This window comes from Chelmon rostratus, chromosome 20 (assembly GCF_017976325.1).
Source record: "Chelmon rostratus isolate fCheRos1 chromosome 20, fCheRos1.pri, whole genome shotgun sequence".
Lineage (NCBI taxonomy): Eukaryota > Metazoa > Chordata > Actinopteri > Chaetodontiformes > Chaetodontidae > Chelmon > Chelmon rostratus.
Genome location: NC_055677.1, coordinates 17,256,867 through 17,282,136, shown reverse-complemented (window position 1 = coordinate 17,282,136; position 25,270 = coordinate 17,256,867). Strand labels below are relative to the sequence as shown.

The 25,270-nt window shown below is 41.5% G+C and overlaps 3 protein-coding genes across 4 annotated transcripts; 1 reads left to right on the top strand and 2 right to left on the bottom strand.

Moving 5' to 3' along the window:
* Nucleotides 1-3,522: 3,522 nt before the first annotated feature.
* Nucleotides 3,523-10,471, top strand: psme1 (proteasome activator subunit 1). Its single transcript, XM_041961161.1, has 11 exons — nucleotides 3,523-3,729; nucleotides 4,054-4,086; nucleotides 4,195-4,257; nucleotides 5,175-5,276; nucleotides 6,914-6,971; nucleotides 7,528-7,625; nucleotides 8,670-8,738; nucleotides 8,877-8,944; nucleotides 9,278-9,332; nucleotides 9,555-9,641; nucleotides 10,231-10,471. The coding sequence occupies exons 1-11, from the start codon at nucleotides 3,691-3,693 to the stop codon at nucleotides 10,309-10,311; spliced, it is 753 nt and encodes a 250-aa protein (XP_041817095.1). The 5' UTR covers nucleotides 3,523-3,690; the 3' UTR covers nucleotides 10,312-10,471.
* On the bottom strand, nucleotides 9,757-12,437 carry LOC121623737 (fat storage-inducing transmembrane protein 1). The gene is made up of 2 exons (XM_041961160.1): nucleotides 12,151-12,437; nucleotides 9,757-11,303 (listed from the first exon to the last, which is right to left on the bottom strand). Exons 1-2 carry the CDS (start codon nucleotides 12,435-12,437, stop codon nucleotides 10,631-10,633), a joined length of 960 nt encoding a protein of 319 aa, XP_041817094.1. The 3' UTR covers nucleotides 9,757-10,630.
* Nucleotides 12,438-13,845: 1,408 nt separating this feature from the next.
* Nucleotides 13,846-24,901, bottom strand: dcaf11 (ddb1 and cul4 associated factor 11). 2 transcript variants are annotated; one of them, XM_041961417.1, is made up of 15 exons: nucleotides 24,678-24,901; nucleotides 24,100-24,328; nucleotides 23,220-23,347; nucleotides 21,501-21,619; nucleotides 21,170-21,234; nucleotides 20,889-20,989; nucleotides 20,353-20,499; nucleotides 19,462-19,516; nucleotides 19,012-19,080; nucleotides 18,746-18,803; nucleotides 16,673-16,858; nucleotides 16,288-16,441; nucleotides 15,593-15,745; nucleotides 15,379-15,485; nucleotides 13,846-15,137 (listed from the first exon to the last, which is right to left on the bottom strand). In XM_041961417.1, the coding sequence occupies exons 2-15, from the start codon at nucleotides 24,312-24,314 to the stop codon at nucleotides 15,060-15,062; spliced, it is 1,635 nt and encodes a 544-aa protein (XP_041817351.1). In that variant the 5' UTR covers nucleotides 24,315-24,328; nucleotides 24,678-24,901; the 3' UTR covers nucleotides 13,846-15,059. The 2 variants fall into 2 exon arrangements, with proteins under 2 accessions (XP_041817351.1, XP_041817352.1); XM_041961418.1 differs by lacking the exon at nucleotides 24,678-24,901 and having other exon boundaries at nucleotides 21,501-21,635; nucleotides 24,100-24,237.
* Between the last annotated feature and the right edge of the window lie 369 nt (nucleotides 24,902-25,270).

Below are 25,270 nucleotides of genomic sequence, written 5' to 3'. Positions count from 1 at the left end.
TATTCTGTCATGGGTTGTATTGTTTTTCTGCCCCCAGAGTGTTTCACCCACATTTTTCATTGATAGTTCAGAGAGGCTCTCTGTCTTGATGTTGCTAAGACCTCTGATTTATTCATAGTTTATAGTTTAATTTCAGTCTTCAGGGGCAGTAAGGAGGGCCCCCTGTAGTCTAGAGCCAGGCCTGGCCGGTTCAATTCAGATCTTTGCTTTATGTCATCTCTCCCTGCTTCCTGTCTGCCTCTTCGTCTTTCACTATCCAATAAATGCAAAAAGTGACCCAAAACTCTTAAAAACAACAACTTTTGAATGCTGAGGCTCAGTTGTCAAATTGTTCTCTGTTGCTGCTGTCAGAGGCTGTGGAGCTGCCCACTGAGGGTTTGTAGTAAATCATCTAGGACAATATTATCACACTTATCACTTGTATGGCATTGATAAGCCTGTTTTATGAGTGAATTAGTCTTACTCTCAGACATGATTCAGCAGGAGACTTCCACTTTATACTAACAGTGCAGTGCAGGGCAATCAAGCGTGTCTGCATCTGCTTTTAAATAGTCAGCTTCCTGTTAACGTTTCTCTCTCTGGGAACCGGGGGAGGGGTCTCTCTCTCTCCTTCACACACACACACAAGCTGTGAGAGAGAGGGCAAGTAAAGGGGAGGGGTCTTGGACTGCGGAATATACTGCGTACAGTAGATAAAGAGAGACACGACAGTCCAACATGCCTGGTTAAACTTCAGCCCGCCTGCCTCGTGTTCGCTGATAGGGCCTGCAGAGTCAGCAGCTGACCAAAGAGTGTACATGTACAGCACACACACACTCACGATGAACAGATGCATACATGCTATACCCCCGCAACTGCAGCCCGCGGTAATAAAAGAAAACGTTCAGAAATACAAATGAATCCATTAAAAGCTGTGACATCTTTCATCATTCGACTGTGTCTTAATGAGCCCTTTGATCTGCCGATCACTCATCTGTCACTCTTGGAAGTTAAGTTGTAGCCTATTTAGATGTTTCATTCTGGTTTTCTACACAGCCACAGTTAAACAGTCTAAAACAATCTAAGTCACACAGAAACAAACAAAAAAACATTTTACAATGGGTCAAAATTATAAATTAAAAATAAATTGTTGTATTTTTAAAACATGTTCATCAACTTTAGGTTCCCTCCATCAATTATCTCAAAGTTCAAATCTGGTCTTTTATATGTCAGAGAAGAAAAACTACACTACTTCACTACAATTATCTGACAGCTTTACTTAAAACATTGCAAAATGAGATTTTTGCACACAAACTTATGAAGAGCTTATAAAACATGATCAACAGTTGTAAATTAAACTAACCTCAAATAATATGTTCATCACTTAGTTAAATGACTGACTTTTTTGGTGATCATTGCTCATTTTTCATGCAAATACATGTGATGGTTCCAGCTTCACAAACAGATTTGCTGCTCTTCCTATTATTCATTTTAATTGACTTTTAATTCTGTCAGTTCTGTCACGGTGTATTGAGTTAATGTGGTCAGTGTCTAAATGAGGAGGCAGATGATGAAATCCTGTATGTTGCACTGTAAAGAGATGTTTTACTGACATGGCCACAAATCCTAAAGTTCCCTTCTCTTCCTGTAGGGACTCATGACCTTTGTCCACAGGATTTCTCAACATCCACCTTCACGTAAACAACACACTGACTTTTAATGACTGACTGAATCAAATCAAAGAATCAATAACTACTGGTGCTCGCACTACAAACAAGTGCACCCTTTGCCCTTTGAATCAAACTTTGAGTAATACCTCATGCCTGAGGAGTGATGTATTATAGTGTTTTTCTCTACATTATAAATGTTCAGCAAGATATTGAACAGATATATGCAGCAGACTTTAAAAAGAAACAACTCTAATTATAGTATTATTATATCAGAGCTAAGTGTTTTCTGATTTAGGCTTCAACAGCAAGTTACTGTGATTAAATCTGCGTGGGGTCCATTCGTCTCCTGATGTGATTAGACTTGATGGATTTTCCTGGTCTCATCTGTTGTAACACAGAGCATGTTGGCATAATGATAGCACGTAACAGTGCAGATGACCAGGACTGTGTTTACAATGGGAGGTTCTGACGTCCTTTCTGTCCACTCAGGATCCTGTATTTGTTTTAGGCTTTAACCTGACTGGGACGACCCCAGCTTTGTCCACACAGCTCCTGGTGAAAGAGCCCATGTGACAGCAGATGCACGACAGCAGATCCCTGTAATGCTGCTCTCATTAGCAGACACACTTTGGCCTCAGGTATATAAGTGATCAATACTAAGCAAAAGTGGTGCTCTCCTGCTGCTGGGATGGATTGATTGAAAAGACAAGTGGAGATTTGTCTTATTTTGACTTTCTGTAGCCTGTTCTGTATGCCATGTGTCTATTATATCCAGATTGTACTTTAAATATATAAACAGAGAAAAGCTACATTCCATTTTTACAGTTGGATAATAGTTTCAATGATATTTTATAGAAGAATCTTTGTCTCGTTGAGGCTAAAACCCTTCGCAGGTTTACTCTGGTGCTGTTTATCTATTTTATATAGTTTGTCACAGACTTTACCCACTCCGCAACAATAGCACCATCTAGTGGACACAGTCAGAACTTACAAGAGAGGTTTGACAGTTGGAATAGATGTGAAGATGTCTAACATGACTTTTCATTTACAAAATGTTAATTGAATGTTTCAGTATATGTGATTATGTGTGGAAAGTGACTAGCTTCACATGATAAGTCGTTTGTAACATATTTTATTGCAGTTGATGTGATTTTTTTCCTGTCTTTGGACATTATTTACTCATGTCACAGATTTAAAAGTTTTTTATTTTGTAAAGCAACCCTACACTGGAAAAGCCATTAGTTGCATTCTTACATCAATATGATTAAAGAACAGAATAGTACTTTAAAATTGTAATTCTTAATTAAATCCAGAGAATCGTTTTAAGATTAATCTGAGTACTAAGAATAAATTTGATTCTTAATACTAACATGTTCATTACACAGTGCCCCCAGCTGTGTTCCATACATGAATAACTTAATTTATGTAAGACTGTACCTAAGGGACAGCTTATTTATTTATTTATGGAGTTTTGAGACCTAAGAATTTCTCAGCATAGTTAATTGAGTAAAAATAACTAATAGTATTAATACTAAATAATATACTGTATATTAATTACTATAGATATATAATTATCATGTAGAATTCATCATTTTTAAAAAAGAGAGAACTGATTTATCACTGTAACCTGAGGAATAACACAAGTTCTCTACATGAAATAGATAACAACATAAATAACATGTCATTTCATACAAGGATCCATTTCTTTGTGATTTTTTTGTGCTTTCAGGTTAGCTAGATAGACCCAGCTATGTGATATTCTGCCGTTTGTTATGGGAAATGAAACGCCAAAGGCTTCCCTAAAAACCACAACTCCCAGAATGCAACAGCATTAGTCGCTATTAAACTGGGAAAGTACGGAACCGTCTGAACATAAGATTTACTTTCGTTTTCACTTTTTGTGCTGAGTAACTGTATCTCTGCGTTGAGTCGCGGTATTGAATTACACAGTTTACGAGCTAATTATTCTTTCTGACCGCTTTGCTTAAGTTTTTACGCTTCTATAAACTCCATCAAGTCACTTTTCATCCGCAGGGACGACATGGCTTCTCTGGATATTCGCGTCGAGTCGAAGAAACAGGTGAGCGCGAGCGTGTGCTAGCATGATTTAGACGTGCTAACGATACGTACCAACATTTTAAACCCGCTTTCCAAACGCTTGGCTGGCGTGTCGGTGACGCTTCCAGGTGAGCAGCAGGTGTTCAGGAAATGTTTGCTTTGACAAGTAGACGGACAGCAGGGGTCATTCGAGGTGAGCAGGTAGCTATCAGGCAGCTAGCTTCAAAAGTAGCGTGAATAGGACCTGTTGTAACTCGGTGTGCTCCATGCAGCTACAGACAAAACGTCACTGCAGATAATACCATGTAATATAATATTAAATAAAATCATTATCTCTTCTTTGCAGGTGGATGACTTCTGCCAAAAGCTCACCAAGGAGGTAATTTATGAAACGGTTTCAAATCTTTTCCACCTGTCGCATGGATTAAAGTTTGTCACATTAACTTGAACAGTGTGACATGATTGTTATCATTTGTCTTAATCTCAGGCAGAAGAACTGGTCACAAAATTCTTCCCTCAGAAGATTGAAGAGCTGCAGATGCTGTTGAAGGTATTGGAAATGCTGGGGTGCATGTGGGTGAAGCAGTTGCTGATCACTTGCTGCTCCTACCATCCGGTTCAGAAGAGTCAGGAAGTTGTTTAGAAACTAAATCACCTCAACCACAAGTGGTTCTTGAGCCTGCAGCCAGAAATGTGCACAAAAAATACTTGACTGATGGGTCCAGTAGTATCCGAAAACAGCTGCGGACAGATACACACTCGCTCACACACTCTCAAAACTAAGGATGAACACGGTAGTCAACTAGATGATCAATCATTGGTGGCCTCACTAGTTGGCACCAAAAATAAGTGTCAGTGTAGCTTGTCACATTTTAATTACAGGATAATGTGTTCACAATGCACCACCGGCTTTCCCTTATTTGCTCATTTAGGGAACTGGGAAAATCTCTCCAATATTTTGACATCTCTCCGGCCATATTGTCCAGTGAAATCAAATCCTGAGAAAGTTTAAGTGAGTTTTATTTTGTTTCATTGAGTTTTAATGAAGTGGGTTTTGCAGTGATAAAATTACTGTTTTTGTGAATGGAGTCCTGTGGATTTGGCAAAGTAGTGTAATGTAACGGCTGTTTCTGGTTAAATATAAATAATCTTACTATTTAACAAAAGGGATCATTTCCATAATGTTGCTTGACACTTAGAATAACAATCTGAGTCTGTCAGCAGCAAAAACAAACACTTTTAGTTAACATAAATTGACATTGAACAAACAGCCAGAGAGATTACATTGCCAGCTGCAGCGGCCTCGTTCAGTGCTGGACCTATTTCAAAAATAATGTCCCCAGTAGTCACTTAGACACAAACACATGTGGAAATAGGGTCCATAAATACAGAATACAGGTAATAATTAACCAGAATTTCTACCATTTGTCTGGGACATTGACAGGACTAACTTGTATTTTCTGTCAGACGTCTTTCAGCTGCGATGACCTGGCATCCTTGAAGGCTCCTCTGGACATCCCGATACCAGACCCGGCTAAAGAGGAGGCCAAACGCAAGAGGAAAGAGGAGGTATGTCTCACACTCAGGAGGTTTGAGGTCATATTGTCTGAAAATTTGAATCAGCTCTCATGAAGAGAGCAAATACTCAAGAATCCTTGTTACCATGGCTACCAAACGCTGTGTGTTTGATGGTTCTCAGTGATTCAGGTCGTGGTTATCCAAGGAGGGTTGAATCAAGGGCAACTAGACTTGGTTATAGACTCTTGAAACTGTTTCACCTCCCATCCTTCTTCAGTTCTAACTGACCCAGGTATTTAACCTTTGTGTGGTCGTTGTCACAGTCATTGATACCTCCTGGGTCGTTAGTACTCCTGGCTGTGTAATAGCAGTCGTTAGAGTCACCTGGGGCCAGGTATAAACAGCAGTCCTTGAAGTTGTCACATGAGGCCTGAATAGTTGTTAAATCTCCTGGGAAGGGAGGAAAGGACTGCGTAGTTTGGGTAGGGAGGACAGATGGTTTAAAAGAGGAGTGAAAGAGGCAATTTACGTAAAAATAAAGAAGCCATCCCTCAACAGAGGAGGAGGTCTACGACACAACTTATCCCCCACCTACAATGCTGTGCTTTCATGCCTTCCCAGGAGATTTAAAAGCCATACACACTTGGCCTCAAGTGACTCTAACGACTACTGTTACACAGCCAGAAGGACTAACAACCAAAGTGGCATCAATGACCTTGAACAGCCCCACAGAGGTTTAGTACCTGGGCCTCCCCACCAGCCAGTCAGAAGTGAAGAAGAGAGGCTGCGTAATTTCCAAGGACTGTTTCACAAATTGCCAGTGAGTGGGCCTTTTATTTTGGGTGATCCTTTAAAAAACGGAAATTTGTCGGGTGGGGTTTACTACATCATGATAACGTTATAAAGCCAAAGGCCTGTGTTATGTATTACAGTTACGCTTCTAATGTTGCAGAGAGCAATACATTAAGTACATTACCATTCTGACACACTGACTTGTAAGCAGCCCTGTACAGTTCTCTCTTCTTCAGAATCGGTTTCTGGTTCAAACATGTATGGATGAATTACTCCTATATTACCATGTGCCATTGTGTAGCGTACAGTAGCAAGCAAAACAGAAAACATGCAGAGTAGGAGGTGAGCAGTTTTAAGGCATGAATTTCTTTCTAATTACGTAATTTTCCGAGGAACGTTAAGGGATGGAACTATCCTGCAGGTTTTATGCATCACAAATTCATCACTGACTTTAAAATGAAAGCCAAAAAGTCACTCAAGGAAAATATTCTTTTTTCACCCTTTATTCCACCTCTTATTTATACAGATGTCCCCTCTATTTCAGCAGTTGCTGCCATATTGCTCACATTTATTTAGATGAGGAAAGAGTGCAGCACTGCCAGTGTCACTAGTTTTATGTGAGGAAAAATGGGTTGCGAGAATATTTGGACTCATACAGCAACTCTTGGGAACAATCTTGAGGCTGTTGGAGTGCATTCAGAAGCTGTGTGCAAGGAGCAGGGACAGCTGGAAGTAGGTTACATTTCTTCTACAAAGCAAAAAAAAAAACAACATTTGACGTCTTCATTTAGCCATCCATTGGTTAAAAAAAAAAAGAATCACGTGGGTGTGCTGTCTAAGAGATTAATAGGCAGTGAAAACTCGTTGACCTGCTGCCTTCTGTTCTCGTGTTGCAGAAGGAGGCGAAGGAGGGGAAGAAAGACAAGGACAGCGATAAAGAGGAGGAAGATTCAGGTAAAGCAGGAGACAGAGCTGATGTTGACAAGTGATAAAGCAACACGGTGACTGAATGTGGAAGAAATATGATGATCCCATGCTGTGGCTGTCACATACTGTACAGCGCAGCCCCTTTATTAAACACAGACATCCCTGTTTTTCTGGAGACATTTTGTTTGAAAGAAAATTTGAATGGAGACTGGTGTCTAAAAAATGTTCATATGGCAGGATGAAGATTATTTTCTCAAACCCACTTAGAATTGGTGAATTATGATTACAGTGCACTTCAAAATTTGGCAGCTGTAGTTATTCTAAAAACATGGAATATTTATTAAAACCATTTCAAGGACAAACCAATCCCTGCCAGGCATTGCTTTTCCACCTATTCCCTCACCAGTGATGTTAAAATTAGTCCAACTAAAACTATTGAGAAAGCAAAGGCATTTCAGTGTGCATCTTGTAAATTAAAAAGGAAATCCTCATGGAAAGCAGCCCTGTTGAAGCCCAACTGAACCAGAATGTTCTGATAACGTGACTTCAGTGAAGCAATGTTTGGATATGTTTTGTCCACCAGGGCCTCCCTGTGGTCCGATCTGCAGCAACGAGCGAGTGGAGAGCCTCCTGCAGGAGGTCAAGCCTCAGATCCAGACACTGAAGGAGAAGCTCAACACGGTCAGTCACTCACTCTTTTAATTAGTCTTAGCTTCATTTTCTAGCAAGAAATTAAGTCTATGTGGTTATGAGGGGTGGGCGACATGATCTTAAATCTATATCGCAGCATTTGTTTTCCAGTATTACATTATGGTTTTACAAAAATAGAAGGCATACTCGAACTGTGACTGCCAATAGGCCTATACCAGCATGTGTTTTGGAAGGAGTAACCTGCCCCATAATGAGGGTTCATTAGTAAATATAATGTGATTCATTCTCAGAGTTAGATGAGGGGTAGGATTAGGCCGCGCAACAGCATTTATTTGGCAACAACACAAAGTGTATTATGTAAGTACAGTGTCTGCTTTGTATCGGCCTTCAAAAGCAGTCCAGAGTAAAATGATTAGTGCACACATGACATTATAATTGACTTTCACAGTTGTTGTGGGGACATTTCCATCAAGTCAATCCACTGTGTTTACCCTTCCTCAGATGGTGAGAGTAGATGAAAGCTTTTGGGTTGGTTCTTGCCGCCACCAACAGAAAAACTGCTGTGCTTTACTCGTAATGTCACCCTCACATCTTCGTGTTACCAGTCCACTTTATAGTGAGGAAAATAGTAGTGAGTGCAACTCCAGTTCTATGAGTACATGCATAGCTTCTACCTGTGTGTTATTCCAGCCACAGTAAAGCAGGTTGCTTTTAATAAGATAAAACTTCAATCATGCTGATGATATTGTAAAATCCATGTTGTGGCAGAAAGTGACACCGGTGAAGGTGATAAAACTGGTATATCGCCCACCCCTAATTTTTAACTTTTCTTATCTAGGGCACAACAGAAGTAAGGAATATGTCTTTGTCTGCTTTTAAGGAACAAAGACAGGAGCTCACTTGCCATGTTTCAACAGTGGTTACATAAATAGCTCTGACAAATGATATCCTCCTTTTTGAGTGTGTTCAGGCTTGTTTTAAATGGGGCTCTGTTCGTACTTTAATAACAGCAATAACTGTGACAAACTTGTATATTACATGAGAGATGAATAAAAATTAAAATTTTCCTGGCAGGTGTCAATGTGGGTGCAACTCCAAATCCCTAAAATTGAAGATGGCAACAACTTTGGAGTGGCTGTACAGGTTGGTAACTGCTGATAATTTGGTGAGGCAGTACAACGATTGTCTCGTTCAGTGTGAGAGTGAAAGTGTTTGGACACCTGCCTCATGTAGCGTTAATGTCTCGTGTGAAAGTTTAAAATCTCTGTTCTTGTGCAACAGGAGAAAGTGTTCGAGCTGCTGACCAACACCCGCACCAAGATCGAGGGATTTCAAACCCAGATTTCAAAGTAAGAGCCCACACCACTGCAGGTAGTTTGTGGTACCTTTCGCAGTCACACTAACAAGAGGCATCATCTCTTTCATCAAAGCTGCTGTAGCTGTTCGTGTCCCACCTCGTACAACCACACGGGTGTCGTTGGTTAGTTTGGCTAGTTTTCAGTCATCAGGCAGAAGTATCCATCATAACTGAATACACCTTTATTATGGACGTGGCCTTTCAGACTTACCAGTTTTAAGTTTTGATCAATATTTACACCTCAGTCTAAGTTAGTCTTAGTTTAAGATGTTCAACTAGTAATATCTCATGTTGACACTTAATTTCTCCTTCTTTGGTTTGTTAGATATTACAGCGAGAGAGGTGATGCTGTGGCCAAAGCCTCCAAACAATCCCATGTGGTCAGTATCTCATGTTGTGTATGTTGGTCAGCGGGGTTCGTTGTGGTTTAATGAAAGCTATGGATGTTCACTGTGTGCCACCAGCTGACTGTATGTTCTATTTGTGTGTAAAATCAAAGCTATTATGACAAAGTTCTGCTCTGCATAAATCAGGCACGTGCTGCATGTACCATCTCCTGCATGTTTTTGCATATGAACTCTGATGTGTGCTTTCCGCTGCAGGGAGACTACAGACAGCTGGTACATGAGCTGGACCAGTATCAGTACTGCGAGCTCCGCCTTGTGGTTCTGGACATCCGCAACACATACGTAAGACACCTACACCCTGTTGTTTATTGTTGAGTTGTATTTCACAAATTTATTTGTATAGAAAAATCTGACCATAGCTCAAAATCAAATTGTACACATAACTGATAATGACCATTTGACTGCATTAAAGACTGCATACATGTCATATGAATATTGCATTATCATATTCATGTACCATGTTGTAATCATGCATTGTATTTTGAATAAAATTGCCCACACATCTATAAAATATTCAAGCTGTGTCCTGGCAGCGGGGACGGTGGCTAAATGGAATCCATTCCTTCTTAATAGGAGGGTAATTAAACTAATTGCTGTGCTTGTGTTAAATTGATTGGCGCTCCATCTCTCATCCATTAATGACTGTTTGTCTCCTTCCTCTGGCTATTGTCCTCCTGTGTTTGATGCTGTTAATGAACAAGGCGGTACAGGTGATGATGAAAGGAGCTGTTTGACACAAATACAACTCTGGATTAGGGCGTCTCTCTCTTTTATTAGCACCTTTCTGTCTCTTTCACATGCTGTCTGTCTTTCTCCTGTCTTTCTCGCACTACATTTCCACTGATGTCTCTGTCTGGATTTCTCTCTTCAGGCGGTGCTGTTTGACATCATTAACAAGAACTATGACAAGATTAAGAAACCCAGAGGAGACGGCAAAGCTCTCATCTACTGAGACTCACTCCAGCACACTCGCAGGCTTTCCAACAAGATACAACCAGTGTAGTGTGACACTCTTATCAAGTAACAATACACCTGCCCTGACAGAAATGCCTCCTTTTTCTTACTGTGCATTCATTTTCGTTCAGATTACAAAATAAAGCAACATGATTCTGTCTGTGCTTCTTTTGTTCAAAGGGAAAATTAAAATGAGGTCGTAGATTAACGAGTTATGTAGTGTTGTCACAGGTGTGTGCTTTACTTAATCCTAATGAAAAACTGTGATTTAAGGTTACAATCACATCCCCAAAACATGATCCGCCGAGGGTTTCATACTACTGAGTCTGTTTGTCGATGTCTGTGGTGGTAAAAAGTCCCTCTCCTGGCAGACAGGGACAGCTCCAGCTCGGTTTGAGTCTGTACCATCCCTGATATAGTCCTCTCCATCCCAGGTAGCCCAGAGCTCCCCCCAGTTGCTGGGAGGGGAATTTAGGGAAGTGTGCGAGCAAACACAGCAGCAGGAACATCCAAACAGCGAGTAGGAGTACACACAGGAGGAAGAGGAACCTTAAAGGGCCACCAGGCGACCTCTGCTGAGGCTTTGTTTGAGCCAGGTAAGGGCCAAAGACAGACAATTCCTCGACCAGCAGCAGACAACACAAGCAGAGGATGAGGACGTCCTGGGACGCTTCATAACCTCTCCACAGCATGTTGGCTCTGAGGCAGGAGGCTTTGGTCTGGTCTTCATGCAGGAGCAGCAGGGGCTGCGCCGAGGAGGCAGCCCCTTGGATATCCTGGGCAGGGGTCATAGGTTCATAACAGGTTCCTGCTGCGTCCTCCAAAAGGGTCAGGAGACGCTGGCAGCCCCACCACAGCAACCCCACGACCCCTATCCGAGAGAGGTGGCGGAGGGAGAGGGAGGGGGAGTGACGGGCTGAGATGGAGAGAAGGAGGATGAAGGAACCTGTGAAGGTGCAGGTCCAACCCCAAGTGGACTTAAGGAATTTCCTGTGAGAGAGTGTTGAAGTAGAAATTAGTCAAATCGACTGGAACCATGAGTGTGACTGTGGCCATACGACTAACCCTACCTGTACACGTATGAGGCTGAACTTCTGAGTTCAGTCTGCTGAGTTGTGTGAATCCACTCAAATTTATTGCATCACAAAAGAATGAATGATTGCCCAGCTAATGGCTTCACATTATGATTTATTTAACATCCAATTAAATAACCACAAAAAATGTGTGCACTGAGCAAAGCCTCATGGGTATTCAATTCATACATAAACCTGGAATAACTTCTTTAAAATGTGTAGCTGGATAGGTACCAATATACATACAATATTAATATATAACTTTAGATGGATTTATGACAGTCAGGAAAGCATATATGCGTTCCAGAAAAGTAATTAGGTGCTATGATGCATAAATTAAAAAGCTTTTTGGGGGGTGGGGGGGTTCATGTATAATGTTGCAGTGGATCAGATCATGGTGTGTGAGTGGCACAAGCAGTGAGGACTCAGTCAACATTAGCTAGCACAAGCCATCATGAGCTACTGGTCACATCTGACCAAATAAGGCTGCGGCTGCAAAAACCCCCCTGAGTGCACTGACTTTAGGGAGAGTGCATGTTATGAGCCTTCACTTCCATCTCATCTTACAGTATAAAGCATGAATTAATTATTAATTATACCTACTTTTAAATGTAACTGGTCTTTAATGTGAGTTTAATGACCTTTGGGCTCATAATGACAGCCAGGACAGGCCTTAAAAAAATCATGCAGCCACTTCACTCTCCAGCAAGAACAGCAGTTATAAACATAAGATCAGATGATGAACTTTTTTCCGGAGCTCTCACCTGTACAGGTAGTGGTTGCTGTTGGCGAAGATGCTGTACTTCGACACCCAGAGAGTCAGCACAGGACCAAACAGAACCAAGCCAGACAGCATCAGGTGGAAGTGTCCTCTGACCAGGCTGCTTCCTAAAACTCTGGCCAGTAAGTTGGTCACCAACACCAGAGCAGCATTCAGGAGCCTGAGGATGAATTTTCCCGGCAGTATCAGCTCTGCAGCCATCTTGTGTAACTTCTCCAAGCTGATCTCTGCTGTGAAGCCATTTGAGGAGTTTTCAGTCTTCAGATCCATGTTCATCTTCTCCGTTTAGCTCCTTGACGATACCTTTTGTAGTTTTAGATTTAAAGTTTTCCTCTTCTGTTCTCTAGCTGTGGCGGAGTCCGCCTCACTTTCTTTTGTCTTTGAGAGGCACACCAGTTCTGCTCTGAGAGCCTTTCTACTTTATCACTGTCAGCCGTGAAGGAGAGCACATGGTTTATAAAAATACAACCCCTCTGTCCCCTTTCCCCTCAAAAGCCCTCCCCCTCCACAACACAGACTCAGAGTGTGGACATGGCTGCTGCTGTAACTGACCCCATTACACTCCACACAATGATCCAGCACATTGTGAATTTGATCCCATTAGATGGCAGCTTGTGATAAAACTTGAAAATAAACCTTAAATTGTGCACGATGGCTTAAAACATGGTTTTGCAATCAGACTTATTGGTGTGATGTTCAATTACATTTGCTACTACCACCAAATATGTCTATTCCTGCAAAATGAATCAATCTAACATAAAATACATCACTTGGCTCCTCCTTTGGTTCTCCTTTAGTCTCTCCATTCTTAGAATCAGCTGTTGGAGCCAAAACTAATTTAAGTTATAAACTGTTGCCAGCCTGCATTTGGCGCCCTGAACAGCTGCGTTTCTCACAGCACTTTCAGTCTTTTTTATTTCCAGGCCCATTCCTCAGGCCAGAGCCTCTTAAACCTCTTCAACTCCCAGAGCCAAATTGAGTAAATTTAGTCTTTCCATGGGATTTATGCTCAATAAAACACACTAAAAGTGTTTTCACAAGCGAGGACATCCAGTCCCGCTACTAATATAGACTCCAAATCCACGCTGACAGACATACTGCTGGGGTCCATATGTGAAAGGTTGGTATATTTCTGTGTTTAAGTGACACAGTTGTTACATAGTAACATGTAAGGAGAGACGCTTTAACAATATCTGCTGTCTACCATTTGCCTTCTTATTCAAATGCAAAATCTTTTTACTTAAAAACTACTGGACACAGCAGCAGGACAAGCATTTTTCATGACTTTACTTTCTGGATCCAGGTAAGTTTGCCAGAACTGTGATGATAAATTACTACCACCACTGTGTTAGAGGCTTTTTGTAAAGAATCTAATTTGTATTAAGTAGGAAACACTAAGTATAAATGAAACCAGCCATGCCAAAGAATCTATGCCTAATTTTAGACTGCTTCCTGCATTGCTGTCATTACAATGACCTTCAAGCTGCTTTGCTATGGTTGATGTAGCAGCTAATTGTCAGTCATGTGCTGCTGATAAATGCACATGTTGTGTTTGGCCATTTCCACATGTTTAAAGCCTGATTAAATTTAAAATCCACTAACAAATTATTCCCTCTCAACAACAGGACTTGACATCAACAGCAGCAAATACTCAATAAAAAGCTTCAGCTCATGGCAATACATTTAAAGAGAGGTTTTATTGTTCCTGTAAAACAACAGTCTGAAAGTGAAATATGGGCTTTGATATAAACACCTGAAAATTGCATATACAGATCAGTGTGTAAGTTTTGTGCCACGCACACATCGCCGGTCCTTTCACCAAGCTGTGACCTCAACGTATTATCACTCACATTCAACTCTTTTAAACAGATCACAGGATTACATTGGCCAACAAAATTACTCTTCTTTTTTTTCATTCTTTTTTTTTTTTATCGATTCAGGACTTGTGTTTACATAGTTGAGTGCTGATCCAGGATCAATAACAAGTCCTCAGACTATCACTGTGTCTAAATACAAGGGTTGGCTTTAGACTTGAGGCGGTCTAAAAAGGAGTTAGCATAAAATGATTTTGAGTTCGGCAGTTAAACTGACAGTGCGCTTGAGTGTCTGGGTCAACTTGGTATGCTGGAAATTTCCCACATAGGAAGGTGACCACCAGGAAGTTGCCCCTGACCAGCTGACCAAGTGGTGGACCAATGGTAAGCTCAGGAAAAGTCATGTGACAGCCAGGTTTAGGAGTTGCGACTCTGGGAAACTGGCAATTCATGTACTGGATTTTTATAATATTTTGGGTGTTTAAACGTGGACTCTGAACATAACAGAACCTTTAAACAGGACACAGCTGTTATTCATGACAGCAACGTCAAAACTGAGTCCAAGTCGAACTGACAGCTATCCAAATACACTCCCTGATCACACACATACCATTAAAATACTATACATTTATACAGAACTATCATCCTCAGTTTTTCCCTGCAATATCAAACATTGATTTTTATGTAACTAACTTCACATTAAATACCAATAGCCGATTAAGTGAGTTGAAGTGCTTCGGGGCAAATTCAAAGGGTTTGGCCTGTTGACTTTGCGCAAAAGAGTGAGGCAAAAACAAAAGAAAAACAGAAGCAGGCCGTCCCACTGTGTCCTAATCTGCACTTAACAACATAAGGCTATAATGCCTTCCAAATGAACACATCACAACCATGCTGTAGCTGTAATTATTATTATCCAGCATTGAATTTAAAAGGTATCTAAGTCCCTCCGGTCCTTCTGAGCTTATCGTCTTCTCTGTTAGGGCCAGCCTGGCCCCTTCTGTGGTGATGTCTCTTCCGCTGACATCTTTTTTCTTTGTCTCTCTTCTTCTCTCGCGGTCTCAAAGTCTTTCACCTGCTGTCAGTCTCTCTCCCGCTCTCTCTCCTCCTCTAGAGGATGGGTCTGTCTGTGCTCCCACATCCGCACCGCTCCGTCCCACTGTGGACACACAAAGGAGGATGAGGAGAGGGATCGGAGCTAAAATGTCCAGCTGCTGGCTCTCTGTTATTGGCATCAAAATCTCTGACTTCTCTTAATTCCACGTCATTCCATTACTGGAGGAAACACTGTCCGGTTTACTTCTCAGCACAAGACCTTTTACAATTTTTGGAAAAGTGCTTTCTTTCAATTTAATGCAATATTTATGACCAGTTGAACAGTTTGCATTAACAGCACTCACAGAGCTGCTGACGATGTTGTCCTCATACGGGTGCCAACTGACATCCCTCACACACGCGTCGTGGCCCGACAGTCTGGAGACTACGGCGCCCGTCAGCACGTCATAAACTGGACGGACACACAGAGAATTCAACATCTTTAGCTCCAAGCACATCACGTCATGACGACACAGAGAGTTAATAACGTGACACCCGCGGGCACACGGTGACACTCACTGATGATTTTGCCAGTGGAACAGCCAGAGTAGATGAACCTCTGTCCAGTGCTGAACTCTGGAGAGAAGCGGCAGCGGATGAGTGTGTGCAGAACACCGTGACCACGATAGGTCATCACAGAGGTGTCGCCCGTCAGCTTGTGCCTCTTCAGCGCTGAAAGGCACAACAAGGCCGGGGGGGGGGGTAAATACACACAATATTTTTTAGAAATTGAGACCTTTAAAAACATCTTATTTTACCTGACAGCAGTATATTAAAACAAAGAGAATTGATTTACATCCTAAATATCTATAATCTGTTTAAAAAATTGGTGGACAAGATTTTTTGATTTTCTATTTTTAGGTTTTCCCCTCCCCCTCACTCCCTGCTCCATCTCATTATACATGCTCCTATCCTTCACCTCTCCTTTACTCCTTCCCTTCTTTTTGACTTGCAATGGTAATCACTCATTTCTTTATGCATGGTTTTAATACGGCCGTATCCCCTCACCCCTCCCCACACATACACACCCACGTTTCACCTTTCTGTCATTGGCTCTCTCTCTTTTTATAACATCATTCCATCTTCATCCCCTCCTCTTTTCTTCCACCACGTGACCTCTCCTCCTCTTGTCCTCTAACTCCTCTCCTCCCTTCTGACTCATTCACTACCAGTAGGTCCCTCTCTCCACCCAGTTTCCTCCCCCTCCACCTCACCTCTCTGGGGAACCTGCTGCCAGCGGTAATCCCAGTTTTGTTGGGTGACAGCCAGTCGGGAAGCTGCCAACCCCTCTTTGGGAGAGAACTTCCTGACGTCCCAGAGCTTGATGGACTGGTCCTTAGAGTTGCTGATCAGATAGCGTGCATCACCCTGGCACCGCCACGGCACAGGTGACCAGATTTTGAAAGGATGACAAAACAAACCTCAGGGCTAGATCATAATACTGCACCAAAGATACAGTATACTGGGCTCATAATGGCAGTTAATTAATCAACTTCCAACCAATCATCAGTCAAATCCAACTACCCGCAAGGATTTGGCAAACTTTTCATTGACAGATATGACAAAATACCAGCAGCGTTCCCCTCTTCTCCCCCCCACCTTGCTGTGGATGAAGGTGATGCCGTCTCGATGGCCGGCCAGCTGTCCGACAGGCTGCGGTCTGTCTTCCCGCAGCGTCCGTCTGTCCCACACCTTGCACAGAGCGTCATCGCTGCCAGAGAAGAGCAGCTGGGACGAGCTGTCGGCGAACGCCACCGCATTCACGTCGTCTTCATGGGCATCAATCTGACGAGCAGAGATGCAAAAGGAAGAGACTCAGAGTTTCTGTGTGAGCGTGTGCACGTGTGAAAGTGTCTGTCTGTGTGCTTGTGCATGTCCGTGTGTACCTTTAAGTCGTGACAGAAAAACAAAGCAATAAATAAGCTAACCAAACGTTTCTGGAACTGATCCAGTATGTTTCCTTCTTTATTTAAAGATTGATGATGAAGATGAGCAGGGCAGTGCTACAAACTAGCTTTGGAATGTGCTCACATAGGACACACGTTTTAACTGAGCTACTGTATAGCTCTGTCACAGTTTTTGTGACACACGTCAGTCCAACTACATGACGACACATACTCTGCCATTACAACCATAAAAACAACAGCTAAGAATACAAAGACATAAAGGGAGACAAAGACTGAGAGAGTCTGAAAAATGGAGGGAAATTCTGTGTAACATCACATGGAGGTTCGACTAATCCAATAATTGTAACTTAACTGTAGTTTGCAGAAATGTAGTCACCTATTTAATATTCTTAAAGTGTAAGGATGGCAGCACTCTATTTTTATTAGCCATGCTAGCAGTGTGGCTCCAGGGATTGTCCCAGGCAATGTTGGTCGGTCAGGAATGAAATATCTGGTGCCCCCTCAGGATGAATTGTGATCACAATGTTCTCTTAACTTTTTATCTATTGGTCAAATTTTTCTTTTGTCTAACACTTTTTATTACTATTACTATTTATGATCTGCAAAACTAATGAGAGTCAACCAGTCTCAGCTGGACACATTATCACTAATGTTAAAACTAAGATGGTGAATATAGTGAAGTGATTATACTTGCTAGAAATCGAATCAAATGTTTTCATTGTCATTGTGAGCATGTTTGCATGAATATTAGCATTTAATTCAAAGCACTGCTGGGGCCTCAGCACAGCCACACAGAGCCGCTAGCAAGGCTGTAGACTCTCTTGGTCTTGATCTGTTATTGGCAAGAAATCCTATGAAAACACCAAATCCAACACTCTACTATACTGAGACGTCCTCAGCTAGTCTATGGCTTTTAGCCCCAAAACCATTTGTCTCTACTGAAAACATAAATAAAGCACATAAATATAACCTTTTAAATTTTTAAAAAGGCTCAAACAAAAGTAAATAGAGTATTTGTTGGGGGCTTCTTTAACCCACCAAATTGGGGCTCTAGAGAGGATTTACATTAGGACAACAGTGTATACGGGATCAATTCAAAATAAATTAGTTCCAATGTCTCTGAAATAAAGAAAAATGCCGTTCAGTCTACCAGAGAGGCTCAGTGGTGAGTTTTTAGCAGTTTTTGGACAATAGCAGAGCAGAAAAATACAACATATGAGGCTCTGGCCACAGGCATTACATGTTAGTAGTATCAGTTTACTGTTGTTTTGGTCTTTTCGTGCGGTTTGTTAACTAGAAGGAAAATATAGACTGCCACCAGACTTTTCCTTGGTATGGAATGGGGAAAAGGAACAAGGTTAGAGATAAAGCACAGACAGATAAAGGTTAGAGATAAAGCACAGACACCGATAGAGGGGTAATGGGACGGACAGAATGAAAAAAGAGCATAAGACAGTGATGAAGCAGATGGTAGAGGCCAGCTACTGACTTCTACACAGAGGGGGGTCGTGGGAGGAGGAAGGAGGAGGGTTTAACCCCCCCTGTCCCGCTGCAGGGTGGAGCAGGACTCTCTGCTGCTACATTACAGACAACAGGGTGGTGTAAAACCTTGTGTGAGCCGGCACACTTTCAGGTCTGCTAATGTCTGGCTCACCTTGATCGCAGGATGAGACTCAAGAGGTGGACACAACTCAGAAACAGGTACAAGCAGGCCCACAAGCAAAAGGCAATCAGCAAAGGCACTCACACACACACACACACTAACCTTCAACGTTCGTTTATTCTGCTCAAGATCAAAAACGTAAAGGCAGCCATCGTTTGCTCTGAAAGGAGAGACGACAGAGAGAGGATGAACACATTGTCATTCAAGGTTTTTTTTTATTTTCTTCAATAACAAAATCTATTCAACCTCGAACAAACAGATGTCAGAAGAAGAAGAGATGCCTGAATCTACATTTCTGAGAGAGACGTCAGTCCTGGCTTCAACTCTGTCAGCCACTGCCTTGAAACATAAGAGCAAATTGTACTCACCCTCCCAGGATCTCATTGCCATCTGTGGACGCAGCCAGTGAGAACACACAGAACCTCCTCTCATCTGGACTACAAAGCACAACAGCACACACACACAAGCAGGTTGACACTACAGCATTGGCATCATTACTGAATCACAACTACACTGTGTACTGTATGTCATTCCACACCAAAAAGCTTGATGAAAGCACGCATCGCCTCCTAAACAATGCTACTGTTAGGAGTGCTGTGAGTTCAATGGCAGCGCTTTATTGAAATAATGAGCTCTCCAATTAAGAAAGGAACACACACACACAGCGAGAGGATGGATGTTGAGGTGACGAGTTCTGACATATCATTCATCCAGGTGGTAATGAAGGGGGGCGGGGGGGGCGGGGGGGGGCTGGCTGGTAGGGAATGATAGATTACCTGCTCCGCAATGTTATAAGTTACTATGAGGGAAACACTAACTTGAGGTCCAGGGCGGTGTGGTTTTCACTGTCTCCATCTATACTGCACAAATGAACTGTGGGGAAGACACATACAGAGAACATATAAATATTAGTCTTAGTCTTTAAATTGGTGGCAGAATACAAGCATCTATAAACAGCCATGCTGCAAAACATCATGCAAAGATGTGATCTCCAGAGTTTGTTCAAAAAGCTGTTCTGCTAGGTTACAAGAGAAACATAACTATTGCTACCTTTGCAATAATGCCTACCAAAAAAAAAGAGTAGACTATGTATGAAATCACTTCCTTGTTCACTAATTCACTACTTCCTATATCACAGACAGCCAACTGTTAACTCTATACTGAGGTGTGAATTGAGATTTCAGACACTTATGAATCATCATCATTTGGGTCATTGCTGACCGGTGTAGGGTCCCACGACACTGTTTTTTGCATCTACAAAATGTGACACATTTCACTGCAGGATTGTTTGCAGAAAGCAGTGTACAAGCCACAGACATGACTTTCATTGATCCAATGTGGGAATTTTTCGGGACACCATATACGCACGCATTTACCACTCAGACTTTTAACACACACAAAAAATAGTGCAAAGTAAATAAAAAGCACTATATAGTAAACAGGGAGTGATTTCAGACTAATTCTGAAGGGTTCCCTCTCTTTGTCTTGGCACTGTAGATCAACTAACTGCAATATGCAATGGTTAAGTTACAGAGACAAGAGTCAGATTTCTGGCACTGCAACATCGTAAAATTCATATATAGGCAACGTAGTTGGTTCCTGGGTGATCACTGGCTGTCCAAGCATGAGCCTTGTAAACATAATACCTCACTAATTAGCATCATTGACCAACTGCAGCGTATTGTACATGACAGGTCTCCAAGCCTTACTGTAGTCAGACCAGCTGGAGTAGAGCACATGATGTGCGTCAGGAGTGAAGCAGACATCCAGCACACTCCAGCCCACGTCGCGAGCCTTCACTGTTCGCCGTAGGTGAAAGCGCCCCCTAGTCGTGTCGTACAAGCGGATGTTCTGATCTGCAGCGAGCAACAGAAAAAAAAATCATGGGTAGCTGTGATCAAAGGATGGGGGAGGTGGTGGTGTCTGGGCGAGACCTTTTGTCCCTCACCTGTCTTGTTTGCTTAGAAAACAGAAACTTAATTAAAAAAGGAGCAACATAATTTATTAGTAAAAGAGTAATGACAGTTAATGAATATGACATGTGCTACTAGATTATCTATTTTCTAAGAAGTGCTTGCTTTGATAATTGAAAATACTTGTCTGTGACTGCCCACATTCTGTATATGATACTACATGAATGGCCCAGATGACTTGGTGGTCTGAGCAGTTTTAAACAAGCGCTACAAGTGTTTATCAGATCTGGTTCAGTTCCTCTATGTTCTCATGTTGGATTTCCATTATTTACCTTGGCAGGCAGAGAGGAACATGTTGCCATCCTCGCTGTACACTCCACAGAAGGCTTTCTGCTGGTATGTATCCTTGTGGGATACATAGTTTGGCAGAAAACTGCAAAGGAACAAAGGTCAACATCATTTGACAGACAACAGTGCAAGTCCTCATGAAAACATTATGTCATGATGCAGATTGCAAATTTCTGAAAGAATTGATTCTTGTTCTTTCTCTGTGTCACCTTCTTGTGATTTGTTGAGAAATATTGGAAATGTGTAGAACTTAAACAACACTTACTGCGTGCGGATACGACTGCACTCTCCATGGGAAAAACTGGAGCCTCTACATCTGCCTTGTTCTCTCTAAAAAAACCAAAGAGTTCATCGGAAAAGAAAACAGCAACTGTAACATTTGACTGTAACATCAACGGTTTAACTGGCTGACACAAACAACTGGCTAAAATCATCTGGGTTAAAAATAATCTTAATTATTCCACACATTTCTTGTAAAACTGTGAATGAAAATAAAAAAATAAAAAATAATCATCATCATAATCTTGGAAATTTGCCAATTACATGATCTTTGATACCACTTGTATGGATTTTAGTTTGTATCTCTTGGGTCTGACCTCTGTTAGCATGTGGGTGAAACTTTGTCGGCCTTTCAGGGTAGAGGAGGCGGTGGCCAGAAGGATCTGAGTTCTGATCTCACTCCGATCCACCTCATGTGTGTCGGGTTGGGTGTCCACTGGAAAAATAAAACACTGGTATTAATTACTATCTGACATTAAACCTTGAGAACTTATTACATACAATACAGTCTGATTCAACAGTCCTGCATATTTATCAGAATAAACTGCTGGACTTTTCTACAACTGACACACTGTAATATTCCGGTGACCATTTCACATACTTTAAAGTAACATGTTTTTTCTGATGTTTTCTTTACCCCTGAGTAGGATAAACACAGGACTCACTGTGTCACAGCCAAAACCAATGATGCAAAAGCATTAAGTAATGATTACATAATATGAAGATAAAACAGCATCCAATCAACAATGAGGAGTCAGTGTGTTGGAAAACAGTTCTGAGGTTATTAAAATGTGGTGTGTATTTGTCTTTTCCACAAAATGCTGTCTGACTGATATTTTAAAAAGTGAACAACTTATTATATGAATGGTCATTGTTATACTTTACTGATGAAATAAAGTCTATAAATGGGCTAAGGGTGACCAAGATTAATCTGAACAAGTTACAAGACCCATGCAAGGATGAGCATTTGAGTCTGAGATATAAGAGCAGTCACAAAAATGACTTAAAACCTTTTTTTTTTTTTTTTACATGTTAAACATTAAACACACTGATAAGAAACTTCTTGTCTCCTCTTGTCACTAGACACACTGCAGACACAGAGCAGCTGACAGACAGAGGAGGTCACATTATACAGAGACATATTAGCTGTTTCTGGGTGAATAAATGTAAATATTACTTATAAAAGGGAAGTTAAAAAAATAAGAATGCAGAGCTTTCATGTTTCAGCTGGAGTCATTATTGACACCATCAAGCACATCATGTTTAGGAAAGTAGTTTAAAAACACACACACACAAAGGGCAACCATTTACTGCATAGTGCCAGTACAATTAGCTGATAATTAGCCTGATCAGCCACCCGCAGTTATCAGTACAAACACACATTATTAGACTGTAAATCGTTAACAAACCAATAGTGAATATCAAACAACCTTATCACACATACAGCAGTTACCTTGTGTTTCTGTGGTGACAAAACATTAAAACTATACATACAGTATTTGGATGAAACAGAAGCTCCCTGTGCTCTCCAAGGAAAATATTACATCAAACTCCCTTGACAAAGGGATTTTGTTGCCTCATCTACTTACTAGCCTTTGTTGGGTAGCTGTGCTTTCATAGTAGGGGACAACTGTTGGAATGAGAGGCGAACTGTTTCACAAATAAAGATTTCTCACTAAAATACGGGCCAGTTGGTGTATTACATGCACGCCAAATTAAACACTGACTCATAACACTATTAATTCACCATGTATCATCAGGGGAAAAATAGGGTGCATCCCCTAAATGCGTCAATAGTGAGTTTACTGCAACCTTTCAACACATACCTATCAGCATCACTGTAAAATAAATATTACTAAATGTCTTTATTTGCTGTGTCACATTTAGTTTTGGATGAGGCCATACGCAACTTTCTTTAAAGGGTACAACTGCAAGTTCAAGACAGGGAATGCCAAACTGGTCATTAGGGGCATTACAGGCAGGTATGCAATTTTCTACCTTCATGCCAGACACAGATAGTGTCAATAGGAGGTTACCTGGTGGATTGTAGCGGTCACCCAACCGACCCTCCCAGGCTCCATCACTGTCCTCATCGGAGTCCGAGTATGACTGGACCAGCTGCAGCCCTGTAGCTCCACTGCCATGGACCAGTCTGACCTGGCCCCTGTACACACAAACACCACATCAGTTCAATAATCAATCAAACCAAGTGGTACAATGACACATAACCAAATGGATATAATTACCTACAGCAAAGGGTGTTCCTAAAAAGATTTTCAAGGACTGTACACTTTCCCTCCACTTTCTACCATTTGAAGAGTGTCTAATAAACTGTCACATAGCAGCAATTATAAATGTGGCAAGAATGATTGCTTTCTGACTTTCTCCGATTTGAAATATCTACCACCATCTCTGTTAGATAAATTACTTTATGATTATCTGTACATTTTATTAGATTTAAAGTGATAAACTGATTTTAAGTAAAAGTTTTGTGTACTGACTCTCAAACTACTCATATAAGCTAAATGACAAGAAAGAGAGCTTCCAGCACATTTGTGTAAGGCAATACACAGCATATTGCTCAGTTATTGTTTTGCACTGCACTGCATCACACAAGTATTTCTATTTTTCTGATCTCTCTGTGAACTTCTACTTCTGCTAGTGATTACCTATTTCTACCAATATGACTTGTGATTAACTCAGCTGTCCCTAAAAGGACTGGCACTGACACACAACAAAGAGTGTTTATCTTTCATGAGTGAGACAGTTCGATGTTTTTCTGCTATCAGTTACAGCTATGTTGCAACTGCATCGCTTCTTCACATGAAGAATAACAACACACCCAACTGGTGAAGTACAAAGTACACGTTTTTGTTACGATAACATCAGTTTCAGTATTTTAAACTCGCAATTCACCTCCTCAGTAGGTAAGCCAGCACTTCAGCTAAGTCAACGTCCTCCTCTGATGCCGGCTGTCTCTCTCCTTGCTGCCTGTCAGCCGTCCTGCGGCCTCGGCTGCTGCTGCTGCTGCTGCTGCTCTGGTTTGCTTCTGCTGTGTCAGACTGCTCAGCTGGGTTGCCACTGGAAGAGCCCCTTCCACCAGACATCCCAGAACTGGACTGTGAGCCCATAGACTGAAGAGGGCCTGGCAAGGAGAATCACTTGAGATTAAATGACGGTTTACATTTACATGGGGTTCACCAGGTGAACACAAATGCACTTACTTGATAAACAGAGAGGAAAAGGTAAATCAGAAGTTAGGTAAGTCAACATTGGCTGCACAACACAGAACAACAGTAGCTAAACTGATATCAAATCAAGTTATTTGCTCAAGCCATTCTAGTTCCACTTCTTCAAATTAACAAACTACGTGTTCTTCAAAGAAGCCGACCACGATGTTTGCACTGTACGCTAGCTAACCATAAATAAGATGCTGAGGGTGATTTTGTTGAGCTAACTAGCTAAAAATGCTAACTACACAACGTTAACGTTACCGCTTGACAGTCAAACGGTCGTCTTGACAGCTCCCGTCAGTCCAGCTCTTTGTCGTTTCGCTGCGAACTTATCGGTGTGCCCGACGTGTAACGTTAACTTCCGCAATATCCACCGTATAACATTTGCAACACGAAAAAGCTGAAGGTTTGACAGCTCAGTGTTTGTTCAGTCGGCTAGTAGGGCCAGTCCGTGAATCGCCATGTTGTTTACAAAAGTGTGAAAAAACCCTGCGCGTGCCCCTGGCCTTTCGCCGTCACGTGATCCGCACCGCTGTCTCTTCTGCAGCTCTATGTAGTAACAACTATACACATTTACATATCAACATGTACGTGGTGCCAGACAAAAACTAAACTCAAACCCATTTTGAAAGTGCATTTCACAAAACAATCCATAGAAACACACAGACAGAGTGAAAGACACAACTTATTATACAAATCTAGGATGCAGTCTACAGGTTACAGGTTAAGCGATTAAAATGTCACTGAGTGTCCTACAGATGAATGCATTTTGATGTCTTTTTTTCATGATTATCTTTGTTCAACAAACAACATCTGCCCTGCTTATTGCTTTACCTGACAGTGCTAAGAGATCA